The sequence below is a fragment of the Talpa europaea genome (assembly GCF_964194135.1).
Source record: "Talpa europaea genome assembly, chromosome: 12".
Classification (NCBI taxonomy): Eukaryota; Metazoa; Chordata; class Mammalia; order Eulipotyphla; family Talpidae; genus Talpa; species Talpa europaea.
In genome coordinates, this window is record NC_140079.1 from 6,695,612 (window position 1) to 6,716,592 (window position 20,981).

Consider the following 20,981-nt stretch of genomic DNA (forward strand, 5'->3'; position numbering starts at 1 on the left):
GTTTGTGGCCTGGCTTCTGGTGTCTGGGTCTTGGTAACAATGCAGCATTTCCTCTGGAACAGGGGATGTAAAAAGTGAGTGGATTGGAGGGGAAGGAAACATTTGGACTTTTGGGGGTGGGAAGGCCCTCTGAGACGCCCAGGGATAGTTTGTTTATTTAACAACCATCTAGTGAACTTGAACACAGGCCTTCTGAGTGCCCCCTTCTCCCTGGGCACTCACTTGATCCTTGCTGCAGCCCTGTCTGGTGGGCAACAGAGAGGTGCGGTGACCTGCCTGAGGCCACACAGCTGAAGAGGACTGGAGCTGGGACTTGCCTCTGGGTGGTCCTCTGAGCTTCAAGGTGGGGGACCTGTCTTTGTACCTTCCTGGCTCCTGGGGGGGGGCTGTAATTGGTGAGGGGTAGGCTCCTGGGGGTCCTGTTATCTGCTTTTCAGTCTGTTTTGTCTACTGAGCCCCCTGGAGGGCAGCCTGGGCTAAGATCTGGGCACCTTCCTCCTGGGCGTGCTGATTTGGGCCTGTCACATGGACGGGGGAGTCCTGCCTCCCCATGAGATAGGACAGTATCACTCTTCTTCCCTGGGCCTCATTTTTCCCATCTGGTGAATGGGGGCCTGCGCCCACCCAGCCTCCTACAGATGGGGCAGCAAGGCGTGCTATGCCTGGACTTGCAGGTGCCGCCAGCAGAGACTCGGCTCCAGCCCCACAGTGAGGCCGCCCTCAGGGTCTCAGATTGTGATGCCGGGAAATGTTTGTTTTTTCCTAAAAATCACCTTTTTCAGGTCTGGTACCACTTCCACCACTCTCCTTTCTAGAAGTCTGTGTCTCTGGCCCTCCTCGCTGCATCAGGATCCCAGCATCTGGGGGAGTTCTTGGAGCTGCAGGGAAGGTTTCTGTAAAATATTTTTTAAGCACTTCTCAGGCAGAAGGGCGCACCTGGTAGTCACTGTGGGTACGAAGGTCCGGAGGTGGGAAGGTGTAGGGAAAGGCCTTCTTTGGCCTGTGCTCTTGGAGCCTGGAGCCAGGCCCGCTGGGCCCGCCTGGGTGAGCATTGGATGGTATCTGAGCAGGGAGGAGCAGGAGCTGATCCAGGCACCAGGAAGTCTCTGGCAACTCAGGGGCCAGCCTAGGGAGGAGCAGTCCAGGTTCAGCCTGGACAGGGGCCAGAGGGAAAGCTGGGAGAGAAGCGCTAGGGTTGGGGGCATCAGCACCCGAGCATAGACCTGCCCCTCGAATTTTGTGGTGGTCGGTGCTGCCTACATCCCTGGATGTGAGGGAGGCCAGGCCAGAGGGTGCCTGGCACGCCTAGCGCCTCCTCCCTGCAGCGCGGTGTCTGGGGAGCTTGCAATTGGCTGATTGGACGAGGTATCTGTCTCCTGCCCTGGGTTTGGAGCAGGAATTCAGGGACAGTCTGGGCTGGGCTGCGAATTGGAAAGGGGATCCCGAGGCCTGTGGTTGGCAGACTTAGTAAGGGCCAGAGCGGGGCAGGCTGCGGGGAGCCTTGGGTGGACTAAAGGGCGGGGGGGGGGGGGGATAGGAGTGGCAGCATTTCAGGGCCATGCTGGGGCCTTCTGGCAGCATTGTCAGGGATCCAGTACTTGATGCCCTGGTCAGTTTGTGTTTGAGTCCTGACCACGGGGAGTCTTTCTGTGCCCCATGGGGGAGCAGGACACTGGCACTGGCCCAACCCAGCCCCTCGTGAGAGGGTCAGTTTCCGCTATATTTATGTATATGTGTGTTCTTTCCAGCTCTGTCGGGACGTAATTCCCATGCTACACGACCTGGCCCTTTAACATGAGTAGTTCATTGGTTTTCAGTACATTCACAGAATTGTCCAGCGGCTCTAATTCCAGAACATTCTGTCACCTCAAAAGGAAACCCTGGCCCCATCAGCAGTTACCCCAGCTCCTTCCCAGCCTGTCCCTACTAACCTCCTTCCTGTCCCTGCAGCTCTGCCTGTCCTGGACATTTCTTGTCAGTGGCCTCACACCGCGTGGCCTCGTGTGTCTGCTTCTCTCCCTGAGCGTCGTGTGTTCAGGCCCCTCCCTTTTGTCGAGGGTGTCAGAGCTGTGCCCCCGTTCTTGGTTGAATAATGGTCCAGAGGATGGATGGACATTGTTTTTGTCCATTCACCTGTTATGTGATGGGCACTTGGGCTGTTTTATATATTAATTTGTACAGTTGCTTCTGGGGCAACTCTGTTGGGGGGTCCTGTTATAGGTAAGATGTGATAGTGAGTTTACTTAAAAGGAGGTGGGAGCTGGTCCTAGGACAGGGAGCCTTAGAGGTGGCGGGTGTGTAATGAGGGAAGGGTGAGGATTGGGGAACCCTTGGGTGGAGTCCCCCTGAAAATGGAAAGACCCTAATTTACTCAGTGGTCCAGCAAGCGTTTATTGCCCTAGGGACACGGCAGCTGGAGACAGACAGTTGCTGCTGTGGTAGATGAGAAACAAAACAAGTGACATGAGCAGGAAGTTTCCGACAGTGAGGGCTTGGGGTGCTGGGGAGGTGACACTTAGTAAAGAGGTGAGGAGGCCTCAGTGGGGAGAGCTCAGCAAGGGCCTGGGGATCTACAAGGACTGTGGAGGTCCAGGAGAGAGTGCCCCAGGCAGACCCCAGGGGGGAATGCACCCCAAACATCTGAGGAGGTGGCTGGGGAGGGGGAGGGGGGAGCGACCATGGGTCTTCGGGGCTGTCTCCACAGCTAAGTAGGCCCCAGCCTAAGGCGCCCCCATTCATGTTCCACTGTTCCCTCCTGAGTGGTCACCAGGGCAGGGTCTAGCTCCTCTCCCTGCCCTGTCCAAGTTAATAGGCAACAGATTTGCTCCCCTGGGTGTGCGGCCTGCCCTGAACTCGCCACCACTGCTCTGCCTTGAACCTTCTAGCAAGCCCAGGTCCCGTGGAGTGTTCACCTCACTGGCGACAGTGGTGGTTTTATCTGCCTACCTGTGTTGGATGTTGAGGGCGTGGAGAATTCCTTCCTGAGGAGAGGAAGAGACCCAGGAAGGCTTCCTGGAAGAGGGGCTAAGCTGCACTTGAGCTGCTCTTGAAGGTGGAAGAGGAAAGGCAGGGGAGCTGATGAAGCATGAGGAGGAAACCGCAGAGCTTGAATGGCTGAGGTCTGCCAGGTGACAGTAGCTGTGGGGATGTGGAGCAGCATGGAGGAGCTTAGGGGAGGCAGAGGCGCACAGGGTGCTGGCAGCCACCCATTGGGGACTTCCCTCCACACCATCGCTCAGCCTCGTGTGACTATGCCCTACCCCCTCCCCTCTCCGCACCCGCCTCCCCCATGGCCAAGGTCTATGTCAGCTGTTTCGTTTCAGTTAGCGCAGGAATGTTCTGGCTCTGCACTTGCCTGGACCAGGACCCCACCGTGCTGGCTGGAGCTGCCTGGGCTGGGTGTAGGCTCTGGAAGAGCAACTGCAACGCCCCCCCCCCCCACACACACACACACGCCCCTCTCTGGCTGTCTCACCCGCCTGTCCTGCCCGCTGGGTGACCTTGGGCGGGTTGCATAACTTCTCTGAGCCTCTAAAAACTAAAGGGCCCCACAAGGCTGAGGCCAGCACGGGTGTGTTGGGCTCGGGCCTCATTAGCTCATCTGCTGGAGCTGGGATTATCTCATGTGCTCGCTGCCGACGCCCTCTTGGGGTCCTGAGCCGCCCACATCGCAGCTAGAGCCAGAATTTGCTCCAAGCACAGTAAAAATAATCGCACCGGGACAGGAGCCCGCGCACATGGCTGGTGGGCGTCTGGGCGGTGGGGTGTCCCTCCACTAGCTGCTCGGAGCAGTCACACACGGCCCAGCGGAGCCGGCGGAGGCTCAGACTCAGGCTCAGTGACTCACGCAGTCACACAACCAGTGGGGCCCGCTGCCGCCCTGCGCTGCACCCTCCATGCCTCTCAGCCAAGACTCAGCTTCTCCACCCAGCATGTAAGATCTTCTGTGATCCGGCTTCCGTGTCCCTCAGTGAACCTGAGCGGGCCCTCAACCATGCCAAGGATCACCCCCACGCCACCCTCCAGACCCCGGGGAGACCCTGCTCCCTGGCCCCGGAGTCCCGCCCTCACCATTCGCAGCGGTGAGGGATGACCATCCAGGTGCCTCACGGACCTCCAGGAGGGTGGACCTCACCCCTCCCAGCCTCCATTTCCTCTTCTGTCAAGTGGGGTTGAGCAGGGCTGGGTGAGCGCTGGGTCAGGTGTTCTTATTTTATTGCCGTTCTCTTGGGGTTCTCTGGTCGTACTGGATTTTATTTTTTGGATTTATGGTGCTGAGCATTATCTTGGCTCGATCTTGGCTACTTCGCAGCCAGCGCAGGTCCAGACCCTGCAGGAAGAGCAGTCCCTCCTGGGTGGGCGTCCTCGCACAGAGCAGGGCCCGCCCCTCGCAGTGGGGGTGGGGAGACCCCATCGCTCCTCCTCGTCTGGCTCCCTCTAGGCAGCCCCTGAGGCCCTACGCAGGAAACCCCTCCGTCCCCCTGCGCCAGGCTGGGGGCGAGATGCTCAGCACCGGCCCCACCCCCGCGTGCCGGGCCTCTGCATTACCATGGGGACGGCGCAGTTGCCAGGGCAACCGCCTCCCGCCGGCCCCGCCATCCATCACCCGCGGAGGTGGCACGGGGGCTGGATGACTCCGTGCCCCCCAGCCCAGGGAGGGGCAGGGGAACGGGGGCGCACAGCCTGTGCCCTTCAGGCCACTGTGTCAGGAAGGCACATGGGGAAGGGTGGAAATTCTCCAGGACACTGCGCCTCTCTTTGCTGTGGCCCCTGACCTTCCCGGCTGCCAGGCGCGGCCGCCACGGCCGCTCCGGCCAAGACGCCGCCGACTGTGTGTCGTCTGGGCCCCGCGGCAGTCAGTGCCTGTGCTCCTGCGTCCAGCCTGTGCGGTGCCGCCTGCAGCCGCAACTAGAGGCCAGGCTGCCGCCTGCAGCAGAGACTGGACGCTAGGCTGCTGGTCCCCCGGTCCTGTGGGCCCTGGTGCACTGGGGTCTCCACTGCTCTGTCCCTCTCCCCCAGCTCTGATTCCTTCCTGGCTGGGTCCCTGGAGACCACCTTAGAGCTGGGAGGAGGGAAAGCTGTGGTGTGAACTGGAGTGGGGCAGTTGTGGCTTGAATCCTAGCTCTGTCCCTTCCTAGCTGTGTGACTTTGGGCAATTGACGTGCCATCTTTGGGCCTGCGTTTCCAGCCATGGGAAGGGCATAGCAGACAGAGGGCACAGCAAGTGCCAAGGCCCTGAGGTAGGTGTGAGCTTGGTGCTGTAGAGGTGCACCAAGCGAGCAAAAGGGTGGCAGAGGGGCGAGGACAGAGAAGTGCAAAGGGGCTGGGTCCTCTGGCTTTGTGGTTTCTTTCAAGGGGTAGTAGGGGCCAAGGGGACTTTAGATCAGGACAGTGATTCATTTTGACAAGAAGCTGCCTCTGATTGTGGGGAGAGGAGGGGGTTGTTAGGGATCAGGAGGTGACAGGCAACAGTAGAGGCCTGGGCTTGGATGGGAGGTGTGCGGTTTGCAAGTGAGGGACTGGCGGGGAGTACAAGGGGTGGGTGGCACTTGCCTGTGTCATGCAGGTGATGCGACAGACCCAGAATGCCAGTTGATCTGGCCTTTCAGGAAAGGCCTCCAGATCCCGTAGCTGGATCAAGGCTTTCCTGAGCTCCACCCAGCTGAACCCAGCCTCTATGAGGGAGGGGAGCAGGAAGCCTCAGAAAGTGCACCTGGTGCTACAGGGTCCCAGGAGGCACAGAGAGGGGCAGGTGCCACCTACCAGGGAGGACAGAGCTGGGTGGGGTCGCCTGCTGGGAATGACTGTACAGCAGAGGCCAGGAAATGGAATCTGAGCAGGGCAAGCAGATGGGTACTGCACGGTCCCAAGACTTCACTGAGGAACCATCTGGGTCGGTGCAGGGACTGGGCGCAGGGTGGACCTAGCTCACTGTGTGACTTTGGGCATTTGTTCCCTGCTAAGCCACAGGGGAAGGTGCATGATAGTATTTAGTGCTGGTGGTGTCCACCCCAATTGTTTTTTTTAATTATTTTTTTTTTTTTAAGATTTATTTATTTATGCATACAAGAGCTGGGGTACAGGACAGAGATGCAGGGGGTGAGAGGATTCACCAGAGACAGAGCAGGGAACAGAACAGGCAGATTGACCAAAACACACTGCTGAGGGGAGCAGCGGGTGAGTCAGGAGAGGTCTGCTGCACCATGTGGGTAGCTCCCTGGCCGGTCGGGGATCGAACTTGTGCTGCAGAGGCTGCGGATTGCTTCATAGTGCGGTGCTTAACCTCCTGTGCTGTCAGGGAGGCCTGTTTTTTTTTTTTTAAGGTTTATTTATTTATACAAGAACTGGGGTACAGGCCAGAGGCGTGGGAGGGTGAGAGGATTCACGAGAGAGAGAGTAGGGAGCAGACAGGCAGATGGACTGAAGACACTGCTGAGAGGAGCAGCAGGCAAGGCAGGAGAGGTCTGCCACGCCATGTGGGTATCTCCCTGGCTGGCCGGGAACTGAACCCACACTGCAGAGGCTTCAGAGAACTTCATAGCGAGGCGTTCAACCCGCTGTGCCACCGGGGAGGCCCCACCCCAGTTGTTTGTGCAGATGGGGAAACTGAGGCCAGAAAGGGTGGAGGCTCTTTGGAGGCACAGAGTGCTCTAGGCCCTGCTGCACGGCCAAGGGGTGTTGAAGGTGGTGACAAAAGCAGTTTCAGTCCCTGTGAAGATGGGCTTGCACTGTTCAGTGGGGCATACCCTCCCACATACATGCTTGTGGCCTCCAGGCCTCCCAGAGCGGCCCTGAGGTCATCTGGGCCTTGGGAAAGAGAATCAGGAGACCCACTCGAACTAAAGACCCCTCCTCTTCCTGCCTGCATTGCCGCTGCAGCCCTGGACGCGGAGACCACAGCCCTGTGGGGAGTGGCTCCAGGTCTCACTGGGCCCAGCATTTTACTGAGCACCTGTGTGTGCAGCTTCCAGGGACACTGGAGGCGAAGGGCCGGGTTTTGAAAGCAGGCAGGGAGGTGCAGCACGCCTGGACTAGAGGGCCTGGAAGAGGGGGCTAAGGAAGGGCGGGAGAGGCAGGGGTGCTGCAGGGAGGGGGAGCCCAGTGTCCACTGAAGAAGCCAGTGAGAGGCAGAGCTGTCAGCGATGCAGGGCCTGGGGACAGGGTGAGTGGTCCGGCTCCTGTGCCTCCTGCCACCGCAGGAAAGCCCCTGGACAGCCTGTAGCCCTGGCCCTCCTGATCCCCGTGGCGGCTGCATCCAGGGGGCGGAAGCGGCACTGGCGGCCTCTCAGAGGACATCATTCGGGTGAAAGAGTTTATGTGGTTTTGCTGTATCTTTGCTGTGTGTCTTTGAGAGGCCCACAGCCCTCTCTGGTCCTCGGCTCCTGAGAGACTAGCAGTGTGAGGAGTACCAGCAAGCCCAAGGAGGGAGGCAGAGCCAGTGTGTCCTCCAGGCACCCCCCAGAGTGCTGGAGAGGAGGTGCTTGGTGGGCAGATGAGTGAGGAACCTGTCCTGATGGGTGCCCAGTCAGGGTGAGGGGCCGTCACCTCCTGAAACCCTCTTCTCCACCTTTGGAGTTCTGGTGAACGAACTCCTGTGCATCCTTCACGCCCCAGCTTCAGTGCCCACTGCCTGGCTCCACGGACAGAGGCCTACCCCTCCTGTCCCAGCTCCTCAGTCCCCCCCTCCCTTGGCCCTGTCTCAAGGCGTGGCAGGAGGATGTCGCTGGGGAATTAATGAGGTAACAAGCCTGGAAGAACACCCCTCCGAGGGGGTGAGGAGGGTCTGACGCTGCAGAAAGGAAAGTCCGAGGAGAAACGGCTCGCTGTGGTCACTCGTGGGCCGTGCGGCCAGGGTCTGTGCTGGGCTGGCTGGACCCCGGGCTAACCTGTCTGTCCTCCCTCGCCTTGCAGGGTCCTGGCAGCAGAGACCATATCCCAGCAGGAGCGGCTCCAGGCCATTGCAGTGAGTTTGCCCTCAGAGGACGCGGCCCGTGGCAGGGGGGTCAGGGTCTCAGGTACCCCACGCCCCAGGCTCTCCACACCCAGAGCTCAGGGCCTCTGGGAGTCAACCAGGACGAGCTGAGGGTTGATCTATGTCTTTGGAAACTTGCGTGCCTGCTGGTGCGTTCCAGTGCAGAGAGAGCCCTCGTCCTTAGCAGGTGACCTTCTAGACCAGCAGCCTTAGTTAGACTCCCGGTGCCGCAGGCAAGCTGAGGCCCGCGCGCCGGAACCTCCCCACCACCACGGAGTGACCAGGCTGTGCGGTGGGAGCGCAGGTGTGCCGGGGCCTGCGGAGGCAGCTTCAACCCCAGAAGCCCCTTTGGGCTTTGGGGGCCATGCCATGTGACTTGGTCCTCCTTGTGCCCCTTGTGGGGGGCATGTGGAGGGACAATCTGGGGGGGCAAGTAGGGGAAATAACCTGGGGGGCAACAGGGAGGATGGGGCAAGCTCTGGGCAGGTGGGGAGACAGGCTGGGGGGATGACGGCAGGGGAGAGGGGAGGGGCCAAGGGGCCAATGGTGCCGTTAACAGAAAAAGCGGGATCTTCGTGGGCAAAGCCTCAGGGTGCGGCCCTGACCTGCCCATCTGGCCCCACTAGGAGAAGAGGAAGAGGCAGGCGGAGATTGAGAACAAGCGTCGGCAGCTGGAGGACGACCGCAGGCAGCTGCAGCACCTGAAGGTATGGGGGGCGGGGAGAGGGGGGCCAGTGGGGGCCAGACTAGGGGGGAGAAGGCAGAGGTGACGCCAGGCCCGGCCCTGACCACCCCCTACTCCACACTGACTGTGACCTCACTCCTGCGCCCCAGTCTAAGGCGTTGCGGGAACGATGGCTGCTGGAGGGGACCCCGTCCTCGGCCTCGGAAGGGGATGAGGACATGCGGAGACAGATGCAGGAGGACGAGCAGAAGGCCAGGCTCCTGGAGGAGTCCATCTCCAGGTGGGTGGGCCGAGCAGGGACCTGCGCACGCCGGAAGAGGCCGAGTCTTGGGGCTGGGCTGGGCTGGCCCCGGCTGCTCCCATGTGGTGGGAGCCGGGCAGAGCCCCCCACGGGACGTGATGGGCACGCAGGGCGTCGCGCAGAGCCTGATGGGGGCACGTAGGTGGGTGTGAGCATCCGAGAGAGCTTGGCGGCGGCGAGGGAGGCCGTGTGGCTGTGTGGCCCTTTGTCCTCTGACACCCCAGCGGAGCAGGTGCTGAGGATGTGGCGTTGGGGCGGGGCCCCGAGTCTCTGAGGATGGGCGTTGCCAGCATCGACCTCCCCGGGGGCTTCCTGGCGCCAGCCCAGCTGGCCGGCTCTTCCCAGATCTGTTCTAATGGACACCACAGAGCATAGGCGGCCAGGCCTTCGGGAAGTCCGGGGGAGGGGCAGGATGGGGAAAGTTCCCATCCCCCTCAGGCTTGGGACAAAAGGCCCGGGGTTTCCAGGCGGGCAGGAGGCCCAGCTGAGCTCCGGAGCAGCAAGGTCAGGGAGAGGGAAGCGGTGGCCAAAATTCCAAATGTCCCTTTGGCCAAGGAAGGACAGAGAGGCCCGACTGGCCACTGTGCACTGGCCCCCACCCTGCCCGACACTGCCCGCGCTGCACGGGACTCAGACTCCCGTCTGGGTCTGGGAAAAGGGGGGGGTCAGTTGAGATTTCCCTCCATGGGCCTTAGTGTCCCCACCTGGAACAGGGAGGCAGGAAACCCTTTGTGCACCCCAGCTAATAAGCATTAAGTTGCTGGAGCTGGGGCTCAGGCTGTCAGGTCCAGGCCCCTGGAGGCTGACCGGGCAGGAAGACATGCCAGCGGGCAGAGCCGGTGGAATTACCAGCTGTGGGTGCAGCCTGGGGGATGGGGTGTGCAGCAGGCTAGGTTGGGGGCGTCATTTGTGCCCTACTGTGTGTCTGACGCACGGCGAGTGATTGCTTTTCTACATGCTCGCCCACTACTCAGTGTCCCCAGAAACCCTCCAGGTTGAGCTGGGCACTGCGCCCCCATCACCTTGTTAGGGGCGCCAGACTCACACCCCGTCTGCCCCGGCCTCCAGGGAGTGCCTAGGGCGCTGCCGAGGGCCTGCACATCCCGCAGCCTTGCCAAAGCCTCGGGCGGCGGCTCTCACGGGACTTCACGTCCCGTTCTGTTTTCACTGGGCTCCTGTTCTGGTGCTCGGAAAGTGACACGGGTTTTCCAGTTTCCCTGGAGACGTGAAGCTTCCTGTGAAAATAAATATATTGAGAAAAGGGAATCTGCTGGAAGTGGAGGTAGAACACAGCGGCGCGGGCGGCGAAGCGCTCCGGAGAGCCCGTGCTGGCTCAGAGCCTGGCTCGGCTGGCGCCCCCCACCACGCCTCAGTTTCCCCCACTGTGAATGGGAGCGGTGAGGACGCCTGGCAGACTGGGGGGAGCACCGATCTGGGCACCCTTACACCCCACGCTCCCGGGACCATCGGGACACAGTGCCCGGGAAGGGTGGTCATCCCCCGCCCCCTCCCCAGGCTGGAGAAGGAGATCGAGGTGCTGGAGAACAGAGATTCGCTCCCTGCGGCCACCAAGGAGAACACGGCTGCCCCCAGCCCGGCCACGGAGGGAGGGAAGACGGAGGTGGTGGTGAATTCCCAGCAGGTAAGTGGCGCCGGGGCTCCTAGGCCGCGCTCACCTGACCCCACCTGTCCCGCGACTGAACAGAGCCTGCAGCCCAGGGCTTGGGTTCCAACCCCAGCTGTGTGACCTGTGCCTCTCCCAGCCTCAGTTTCCCCACTTGTGGGCGCACCCACATGCTGGGATGTCACAGGCCAAGTGAATTGATGGGTGACAAGACTTCACAGCGACCCTCACCAGGGAGCTTTCGACAGCACCACTTCCTGTTTCCGCGCCCTTGTGGCAGCCCTTGTGGGTGAGCGGGGTCCCCCGATGAGAGGCCAAAACAGGCCCGGGAGGTTGAGGGACAGGCTCACGCCACACTGCTGGCGAGTGACCTTCACGGGGCCTCCGCCGCTGGCTCCAGGGGCTGCCATCCAGCCTAGGCTCTGTTCAAAGCGCACCCTCATCACCACGTTCGTTCACGCAGTCTGGAGTCTCCCCACCGCCCTTGTTGTCTTCAGGACTCAGGGGGCCCCCTCCTCTCCCCTTCATCCTGGTTATCCCCACCCCAGGTGAGCCAGGGAGGTGGTGCCCCGCTCGACACTCGCGTCAGGGGTCAGATTGGGCAGCCATGAACACAAGAAGGTGGCCGGGCCTCTAATGGCATGTCTGGGGCACTGAGGTGTCCCCAGTGAGGCATTTAATTTGGGGGAAGGTGGGAGGCTTCCAGGAAGAGGTGGGTTTTAAAGGTTAAGTAGGAGTTCTCCAGGCACAAACTCAAGATAAGAAGGACTTTCAGTGGGGCTGATTGAGGACAGACTCCATGCTGGCTTGGGGCCTGCCCAGCATCGGGAGACATACCCTGGTGATGCCTATGCTCTGGAGGTGGGGGGGGTTGGGGGGCCACCTTTGGATTGGGGGGTGTCAAGGAACTGAATGAGGAACTGAGCAGGGTGGAATCCAGGAACCAGCTGCAGGCGGAGGGCTCGTCCTGCGCACGGGCTCCGGGGTGGGAATGTACTCGAGAAACAGTGAGCCCGCGAGGCCGGCCAGAGATGGGGTGAGTTTATGCTGGGCCTGGGGTCGTCAGGAAGGGTTTGGGCTTTGTTCTGGGAGCACTGGGCTGCCACGGGAGGCTTCTGAGCAGGGAAGGACGTTATCTGGTGCAGGCCAGTAGGTCACTGCTGAGTCAGACCCTCCCTGTCTTCCTGCCCCCTTGGCAGGGGCCCTTCGGTAGAGAACCCTACCAGTGGGAGGCACCCCAGCACCCCTAACTCCTCTCCTTCTTTTTTGCAGACCCCAGCGGGCACGCCCAAAGGTAAGGTTTCTGGAAAAGGCTGGTCTTCACACCCTCTGGAGGCCAGAGGGAGGGTGGTGGGCTCGGGCAGCGCCTAGAAAATACATTGTTGCTAATAAACAGCAATAGTAACTCGCCATTTAAAAATAGCTCATATTTTTAGTGTTCTCATTAACCCAGGCTTCCAGCCCGGTCCAGTGTCCCTCATCATTTCACTTAATTTTCACAATATCCCTGGGGTGGATTGTTGCCACTTCCCCACATTGCAGAGGAGGAGACTAGGGCTCTGGCTGCGGGTCTGCTGAGGCCTCAGCCGCGCTCCCCAGACTCCGGGGCCATCCCCAGTGCCTGGCAAGCCCCTCAGCCCACACCCGCCTGCTCTGAGCTCTGGCAGCTGTTCAGGCCGCTGTTGTCACGTGTGTACAAGGGATTCTGTGGCAGGGGAGGGTGGACGTCCAGTCCCGGGGATCAGTCCCAACACAGGAACCAAAGGAAAAAGCCAAAAATTTGACTCTGACCCATTTCAGGCCCCCTGAGAAGTTACTGCAAGTGGGGATGTGCACATCTGCAGACACCCCGCGTGTGTAGTGTGTATGAGACAGTTGCTATACCTGCTTAGCTGTAAATAGCATGGTTAACTATATTAGTTACTGTATTAGATTTGTTTAATGCAAATTATATTTTAAACTATGCACTGCACTTGTCTATTTCTGCATCTGCGGAGGGCAGGCAGCCCCCACCAGGACTGGGGGGGCGGTCAGTGTCTTTGACCTGATTTGTCATGTGTTAATGATTTATGATGAGAGTGTCTCTTTGTCTTACTGTGAAATTAAAAATTAATAATTAAAAAACCCATGCAGGCCTGTCAGGGATTTTGTGAAAATCGTTTGGACTGAGAGGGGAGCGGCCCCAGAGATGGGATGTGACCCCCTGGCTGGATGGGTTCTGCTTTGGGGGAGGGTTCTGAGCTGCTCTCGTGTGCTTGCTTGTGTTAGGGGTCGTCGTCTTTGGGCGAGTGGGTGGGGTGTCCACATGGGGGTGTCTACATGTGCGAGGGTGTCCAGGCACGTGTGTGGGGTGCATATCTGGTGGTGTCTACGTATGTGTGGGGGGGTCTGAGTCACCTTCTGTCCTCTGACCCCCATCTCTCTCTCCACCCATTTCCCCACTGAGCAGAGAAGCGAGTCTCCAACACCCCCATGAAGACGACCGAAGGTTCCACAATGATGAAGGCAGGTGGGTGACCCCCAGACTCAGCCTGTGCCAGGTGCTGTCCTGGACCCGGTCAGGGCTTGGGGGGAGGTTAGAGGCAGACACGGCCTCAGCAGCACTGGCGAGGGCTGTGGTATGGGGTGGCAGCTGGGCTGAGGCCGAGGTCTGGGTCTGGGGTAGGATCTGGGGACCCCTCTGCTTTGGCACCATCGTCACACACTGGCCCAGCTTCCCCGGAGAAGAGGGGCCTCCTTGCATGGCGGCTCTAACTCACACCTCTCACTGCTTCCACCCCCTTCACCTCACGTTCCTCTCGGACCTGGGGCTGGAGGGTGGCGCGTACACGCACCCCTGCAGACCCTCACTCCTGTCCTCGGCTGCCTGTGGAGAGGAAGCGCGTACCCGGGGGAAGCAAGGGAGTTGGAGGCAAAGCCACATGTCTTACAAAGTTGGGATTCAAATCCCTGTTCCACCACTTGACAACTGGCCCTCGAGTTTCTCACCTGCTGATGGGGTGGGACTGTGCAACCTCGTGCCTAGGCCTGCGCAAAGCAGAACCTGAGGGTGATGGTGACATTCTTGCCCCTGTGGCTCTTAATGAAGTCAATGCAACAGACAGGGAACCAAGGACGAAGTGAAGGCCATCTCGGGGCGGGGGGAGTAGGTGGCTGGGACAGAAGGGGTGAGGGGTGGGGGGCTGAATGGAGTCTAGGAGCCAGGGTAGAAGGTAGCTGGTTTGCAAGGTGGGGGTACCTCAGGGTCTCTGACTTTTAGACCAGCCCAGCAACGCCAAGGCAACATGACCTCACTGCCCCCCTGCACACCACCTGCCCAGCTGTGTCTGGAGGTGGTGTGTTGGGCTGTGTCAGGACATTCATTCATTCACTCAGGTCTGGTTGAGCACCTGCTGTGTGCCAGTTTGAGGGACAAACTTAGGGAGATGATGTTGTGTTGGGGGCGACAGCCTAACTTATGGAAGAAATAAAAGTTTGAGGAGCTAAAGGGGCTCCCCATAACAATAGGATAGGGCTCAGGGGAGACCTTTTGACCGGGAAGTGCCCCGGAAGGAGGACACAACCTGGGGTTGGACTGGATCTAGAGTGTTGGGGAAGCTGTGGGGCGGCGTGTGCTTGGGGTGTGCAGTAGGCCAGGGAGAGTCCCGTGGGGGTGGGAGGATCCCAGCCTTGGAAGGCTGTGCCACAGCAGGAGCAGAGTGGGTCGCACAGGCGCCCTCTGGTGGCTGAGAGGGGAGAGACTGGCCGAGTGCGGAGGGGTCACTGCGCTGGTCCAGGATGGGGGCAGGAGGGAGGGAAGGGAAGGTAGGGGTTCATGCTGCCCCCCTTCCCTGCAGGGGCCCCAGGAAAGGGCCTGGTGTTCTCCAGCACCCCTCCAGGACTTGCAGATGGACAGACGGGGGTGAGAAAAACAGATGAGGAAACAAGACAGCGAGGGTTTCGGGAGCAGATCAAGAGTTGGGCTGGGCCTTGGCCATTCTGGGCCCCCTGAGGGCAGTGCATTGTGATTCTGGAATTCAGGGGGGCATGGTCAGCTGGGACTCAGTCTCTGTGATTCTGTGATGATTTCTACAGCGGGAGGCGTGGGTAGTGGCCTTGACTGTGACCCCATCCCCTCGTGTGAGAGAACTGTCTGTTCTTCCCAGGGAAAAGACGAGGATGGCTGGGTGGGCGGGGGGGGGGGGTGTCTGGCCACCAGGTCCACTCTTTTTTTATTTTTTTAAGGATTTATTTATTTATGCACACAACAGCGGGGGTGCAGGCCAGAGGTGCGGGGGGAGGGTGTGTGTGAGAGGATTCACCAGAGACAGTGGGGAGCAGAACATGAGGACCCACTGAAATACATTGCTGAGGGGAGCAGCGGGGAGACAGGAGAGGTCTGCTACGCCATGTGGGTCAACTCCCTGGCCGGGGATCAAACTCATGCTGCAGTGGCTGCCAATGGCTTCATAGTGCTGAGACTTAACACCTTGCGCCACCAGGGAGGCCCCTACTAGGTCTGCTCTTGACCATGACCTGGGGAGGCTAACCTCTCGCAGCCTCACTCTGCCCCTTGGAGGATATGGGAGCACCTTAAAGTTTCCAGCCGAGTGGGACAACAGAGTTGAGCCTCGATGCCCACAGAGGGGCCTGGGGCCAATGCCCATGTCGCTGGGGAGCTGTGGCAGGATGTAGGGCTGGGAGGGCCGTGTTGAGACCTGCGTGCCTGGCATCCCCGCTGCCACCACCGCTTGGCTGTATGCTGCCGGCTCCCCTTCCCTGGCTTGGCTGCAGCCCAGCAGGGGTCAGTGGGCAGGGCAGCCCTGGCATAACCTGTGCCTGTTGTGCCAGCCATGTATTCGGTGGAGATCACGGTGGAGAAGGACAAGGTGACTGGGGAGACCCGGGTGCTGTCCAGCACCACCTTGCTCCCCCAGGAACTGCTTCCTCAGGGCGTCAAGGTCTACGAGGACGAGACCAAAGGTACGGACCCCGCGCCCGCCCCACGCCCTAAGCCAGAGCCAAACGCTGTCTGGCCGTCACAGCCATGTTCAGGGGCCTGCCCCCCAGCCGCTGCTGGCTTCGAGCCCCAGAACCTATGGCCCCACCTGGTCTATTCCAGGTCCTGGCTGAGCTCCAGGTGCCAGCTGGGCTCCGGGAATCCAATCCGAGTGGGGTCACCTGACCAGCAGGCCCAGCCCTTCCATCGAGAGTTCACACATAATTCCTTTAAATAATTGCCGTTGCGATAAAGGCTGCGCAGTGGGGGCCGCCAGAGGGTGTGGCAGGGCCGGGCGAGGATGGGCGGTGTCAGGGCACGTGAGCCGGAGCTCACCAGCTACAGGTCCACCTCGGGGAGCCCTGTCTGGGGCACAGCGCACTCAGCAGCCCTGAGGGAGATGGAGTTAGCTGGCGGCAGAAGCGTGAGGCTCCTCGGGGCTGATGCAGAGTAGGGGGGGGCCGGGCGGGGCCCAGAGCCGACACCCGATTTGGTCTCTCGAGCGCCCTCCGGCGGCTGGGAGGGAACAGGCGTGGGAGATCCCGGAGCAGGGTGGCCTTGGGCACAAGCCCGCAAGTGTGTCTGGAGATAAAATTCACATAGTAAAAAGCTCAGTCTTATTTTAAACTAAGAAAGCCCTTCATTTAAACGGTCCGGCATCAGCGCTCAGGGAGCAGTTTCAGAGCAGCATGGCACGTAAGCCGCCGTGCCTGGGCGCCCTGGCGCTCGGTGTGCAGACGCCCCTGGGCAGGGAGACTTCTAGGTCGTGTCTGTTAGGGCTCCAGAGAGAAGGAAACAAACTTTAAGTAAAAGGTCGGTTTTAAGAAGACCTTACGAAGTTGCATTCACATTCAAGGCGAGCCTTTGTTTTCTTCATGGAGCCAGTCCCGAGTCAAGTGCAAAAGCAGGTGTCCTCGGCGGCGTGGGTGCATCCGAGCCGCGGCCCTTGCAAGGGAAAGGCGCGGGGTGACAGGCGCCCTGGGCCGACAGTTCCGTGTGTTCTGTGTGCCCCACCCTGCACGCCCTGACCAGGCAGTCCCGGGCCCTGTCTGTGTCCCGGGTAGAAGCCCTGTGCCCCCTCCCCGTCACGGCGCCGGGAACCCCTTTCCTGGCTGTGCCTGTCCTGGACGCCGCAGCCCGGACCCGCGCTCTGCGTGGCCGCGTGTCTGGTTCTGTCCCGAGCGTCGCACATCCAGGGTCCCTCCCCTTCATTTTATAGCCCAAGAATACCGTGTGGCTGGTTCACGTTGAGGTTGTCCTAGGACCCTTCGGGCTCTCCCACTTTTGATTTTGGGATGCTAGCAAGTTTTTGTGGAGGCGCGTATTTTCCCTTCTGTCGTGGGACTCCCCGGGAGTGCAGTGTCAGGGACCCGTGGGAGCACCGTCTTGAGGCTTTGGAGGAACGGCACATCTCGTCCCACCAGTGGCGCCGGGCCCGTTTCTCCACGTGGGCACTCGGCCTTCTCTGTCTTATTAACACCCCAGCCCCCCGGTGGGCGTGAGGTAGCCCCTTGTTTTGGTTCTGGTTCTCAAAGCCTCGGGCTCTTAAAGGTTGTTTGAGCCTCTGGGACATCCTGTCACAGCCCGGCTCTGCCTGGTTTGGGAGGCGTTGCCCCGAGAAAACCCTAACTGCAGTGTGACCAGCTGTGGTGCCCAGGCCAAGTCTCAGCTGCCCAATTTCCTGGACAAGATTATCTGCATGGCCAAGGGGCTGGGGCGGTGCCTGTACTGGCAGGAGACCCTCACCTCTGTCACCGCCCCGCCTGGCCCAGTCCCTGGGATTCAAGACCCCCCGGCTGGACTCTGGTTGCTTAGCAATGGGAAGGCAGTCAGTTTCCATGGCAGCTGAGGGCTCGGATTCCTGTCTCAGGTCGGACCAGTGGGAAATACTGTTTGATTCTGTGTGACGAGGCCTCCAGCTCAAAGTCATGGGAAGCCTTGGAGCTCAGACACCCCTCCCTGGGGTTTGTAAGCTGAGAGTGAAAAGCACTTTCCTTCTGGCCTGAAGCCAGGAGTCTGACCTTTGGCCGGGAGCATGAGGATTCCTGGAGCCACCCTCCCCACACAGCCTGGGCAGCTGCATTTCCAGGAGTTTGCAAGGTGCAGTGACTGGGCCTGTGTCAGATGTGGCTGGGACTGCTCCCAGCATGCTAACTTCCGGGGCCTTAACGACCCAGAAAATGTCAGACCAGAGTCAAAGATGAGGCTATTTGGAGTGAATTGGGATGCACATTTAACGAGGTCCACTGCCCATGTAAGACTTTGTCCAGTGGACAGTGGGCAAACGCTGGAGAGCATTTCAGAAGGGAAACGTCCTGGGACAAGGCAGGTCCTTGTAAAGACTGTTCCAGAGTCTCTACTTTATACCCCATGTTCCTAGGCCATAGTCCCCCACCCCCTGAAATTAAAAACACCCTTTTAAATCAATCTCGGCTTAAACAGGAAAGTAATCAAAATGGAGATTATAACCTACACTTGAAAGACAGTGACAGCAGAGCTTCGAGAGCTGCAGGCACAGCGGAACTCAGAGGAAAATACAGGCTCTAGGGACTTTACTAGAAAATAGGAAAGACTGGAGGACTGAGCAAACCTTGAATTCAGGATCAACCACATCACCCAAGGAAGAGAGAAATCAGACCCCTGCCTCCTCAGGTTAGGGAAACAGGCCTAGCAGGGAGGAGGGGTCTAGCCAGCTGTGGGACCTTGTGCTGACACTTCCCTTCTCTGAACTGTCTTCACCACCTTGGCACAAAATAAAAATAAAAACCAGACCTACTTTGCAAGGTGACCGCTTGGGAGCCAGTCAGCTAAGGAATCTGGAAATGCTTCAAAATGCAAGACAATAAAATCTCATTTCATTTAATTCCAGTCTTCCTATTTTCTAACAGATGCTTTTTTAATTTTTTACTTTATTTTTTTAAAGATTTATTTATGCATATAAGAGCTGGGGTGTAGGCCAGAGGTATGGGGGAGGCAGATGAGAGGGTTCACCAGAGACAGAGTGGGGAGCAGAGCAGGCGGATCCACTGAAATCCACTGCTGAGGGGAGCAGCGGGGAGACAGGAGAGGTCTGCCGCGCCATGTGGGTAGCTCCCTGGCCGGGGATGGAACTCAGGTGATATTGCTGAGACTCAACCCCTAGGCCACCAGGGAGACCCCTTTAACAGGTGCTTTTGAGCATCTGAGTTTTCCTCTGAGTACCACTTGGGCTGTGTCCTCAGGTGTCACTTAGTTTCTGGTTTCCCTTTGGCCCAGGGGCACGCGGCCTGCGTCTTCCCTCCAGTCCAGGAGCCTCACTCTCTGTCTCTCCCCACTAGTGGTCCACGCTGTGGATGGCACTGCAGAAAACGGCATCCACCAGCTGAGCTCCTCCGAGGTGGACGAACTCATCCACAAGGCAGACGAGGTCACGCTGAGTGAGGCAGGGTCTGCAGCTGGGGTGGCAGAGACACGGGGGGCTGTGGAGGAGATGGGCAGGACCACGCCTTCCCGGCGGGAGATCACGGGGGTACAGGCTCAGCCAGGGGAGGCCACCTCGGGCCCACCGGGCATCCAGCCTGGCCAGGAACCCCCCGTCACCATGATCTTCATGGGCTACCAGAACGTGGAGGACGAGGCTGAGACCAAGAAGGTGCTGGGCCTGCAGGACACCATCACGGCGGAGCTGGTGGTCATTGAGGACGCTGCCACGCCCAAGGAACCAGCACCCCCCAACGGCAGCGCTGCCGAGCCCCCCGCCACCGCCGGCTCCAAGGAAGAGAACCAGGTGGGGCTCGAAGCACCCCCCAGCGACCCCCAGGACCTGGACGTGAAGAAGCAGCGCTGTAAATGCTGCTCCGTGATGTGAGCCGGCCTGGCCCCGCCCCCAGCCCCCGCCCGCCATCCACGAGCTCCCACCGGCCCGGCCTTCCTGGCACCTGCCCCCCTCACCCACAGTCACGGGCCCAGGACATGCCGTGTTGTCACTTGTTTCTTCTGAGTTTTCTTTAATTGGGAAGAGGGGGGCAGGGATCCTCCACTCTGCCACCACCTCCGACATACCCAAACCACACCGTGTCCGTGCGCCTGGCAGGAGAGAGGCACGGACAGACCCACTTTTCCCAAAATGAGGACCCCCTATGACAGCTCCGCAGATGCAGTTCACGTCCACAGCGGTCTCGGCAGGTGCCAGGCCGGCACCTGCTCCAGGCCAGCTGCCCCCCGGGCCTCCTGCCTGTGCCTTCCTGCCACCTCCAATGAGGTCCCCAAGGAGACATCCTGCCAGAGGGACCTGAGGAGCCAGGGAGCCTGTGGGCCTGCCCTGTCCCCCCTAGAGTTGGGCTCCTCAGGATTCCCTGCCCAAGGCACTGATCTCCGAATCTTGGGCATTTGGGGTGATACCCTGCCTCCTTGGGGAGCCCCGGTGGGCGATCAAGCTGGAGGTGTTGGGTCGGAGCACAGGCCCCTCTGACACCCCAGCCTGATTGCCCTCCCCATGTCCTCTTTGGGGGCGGCCAGTGGATGGTGGAGCCCGGGGGAGGGGAGCCCTGGAACACCCCACACACTCTGGGGAGCGCATGACCCTGGGACTGGTTTCTGGATGGGGTGGGGCGGGGGTCTCTGAGCCCCCTGCATGAGCCAGGCCACAGGAGCAGCTTTTTGTCCTGAGCTCCAACCCCCACTGGGCCTACCTTCCTCCTGGTGCTAATTTGTGGACCCTGGGGGGCTGCCGTGGCCCCCTTCTCCAGCCTGCTTGGACCAGGGTCCTGGGTCCCCCCACCGACACCCAGACATTGCTCGCCCCGCTGCTCTGTTGGGCTTGGAGCACCCCGGGCGGCCTGGGGGGGCGGGCGGCCACAGCCTCGGGGCAGGGAGGTTTCCCTGGGTGGGAGCAGGAAACCCCCATCTGCAGTGCAGCCCAGCACGAGCCTGCCCCCGCTGCAGGGAGGGTGCGGGGCTCCTCTCCTGGGGGCAGTGCACTCAGAGGGGTGCGCGCGCGGGGCTCCTGGTACAGCGGCCTCTCCCCCGAGGTGCATCAGTGTCTGTTCTCACTGACACCTCCCGTGCGTGGGCTGCGGATGGCCAGGCTCAGCCTTGGCCCTCCCCTAGGGACCTCTGCCTCGGACCCCGTGTCCAGGCCACCCCCAGACTCAGCGGGGTGGTGCAGCGTCCCTCAGACTGGAGCCCAGGCCCCCATCTCTGCTGTGCCCTCCGGTGGCTGGGAGGAGGGGCCCTCTCTGAGGGGGACCCTGGGCGGTGGCTGGGACCTCTCCCTCCTCCTCAAGCCCGCCCGAGTCCTCCAGCTGTGAGCCCGCCGCAGTGCTCTTGCTGCCCCTTGCTTTCGATGTGTGACCAGGCCCCAATGTCCTCCACTTATCCAGAGAAGCAAATAAACAGTGTGAACAGCAGGCCCTGGACTTCTTGGGTTGCGTCGGGGCGGGG

The 20,981-nt window shown here is 60.4% G+C and overlaps 1 protein-coding gene across 1 annotated transcript; it reads left to right on the forward strand.

Annotated features, from left to right (window-relative positions):
- Positions 1 to 7,142: 7,142 nt before the first annotated feature.
- Positions 7,143 to 19,407, forward strand: PALM (paralemmin; the record flags this gene model as incomplete). The annotated part of the gene is made up of 9 exons (XM_084248608.1): positions 7,143 to 7,162; positions 7,912 to 7,963; positions 8,599 to 8,679; positions 8,807 to 8,937; positions 10,474 to 10,600; positions 11,855 to 11,876; positions 13,032 to 13,091; positions 15,413 to 15,544; positions 18,878 to 19,407. 9 exons carry the CDS (start codon positions 7,143 to 7,145, stop codon positions 19,405 to 19,407), a joined length of 1,155 nt encoding a protein of 384 aa, XP_084104734.1.
- Between the last annotated feature and the right edge of the window lie 1,574 nt (positions 19,408 to 20,981).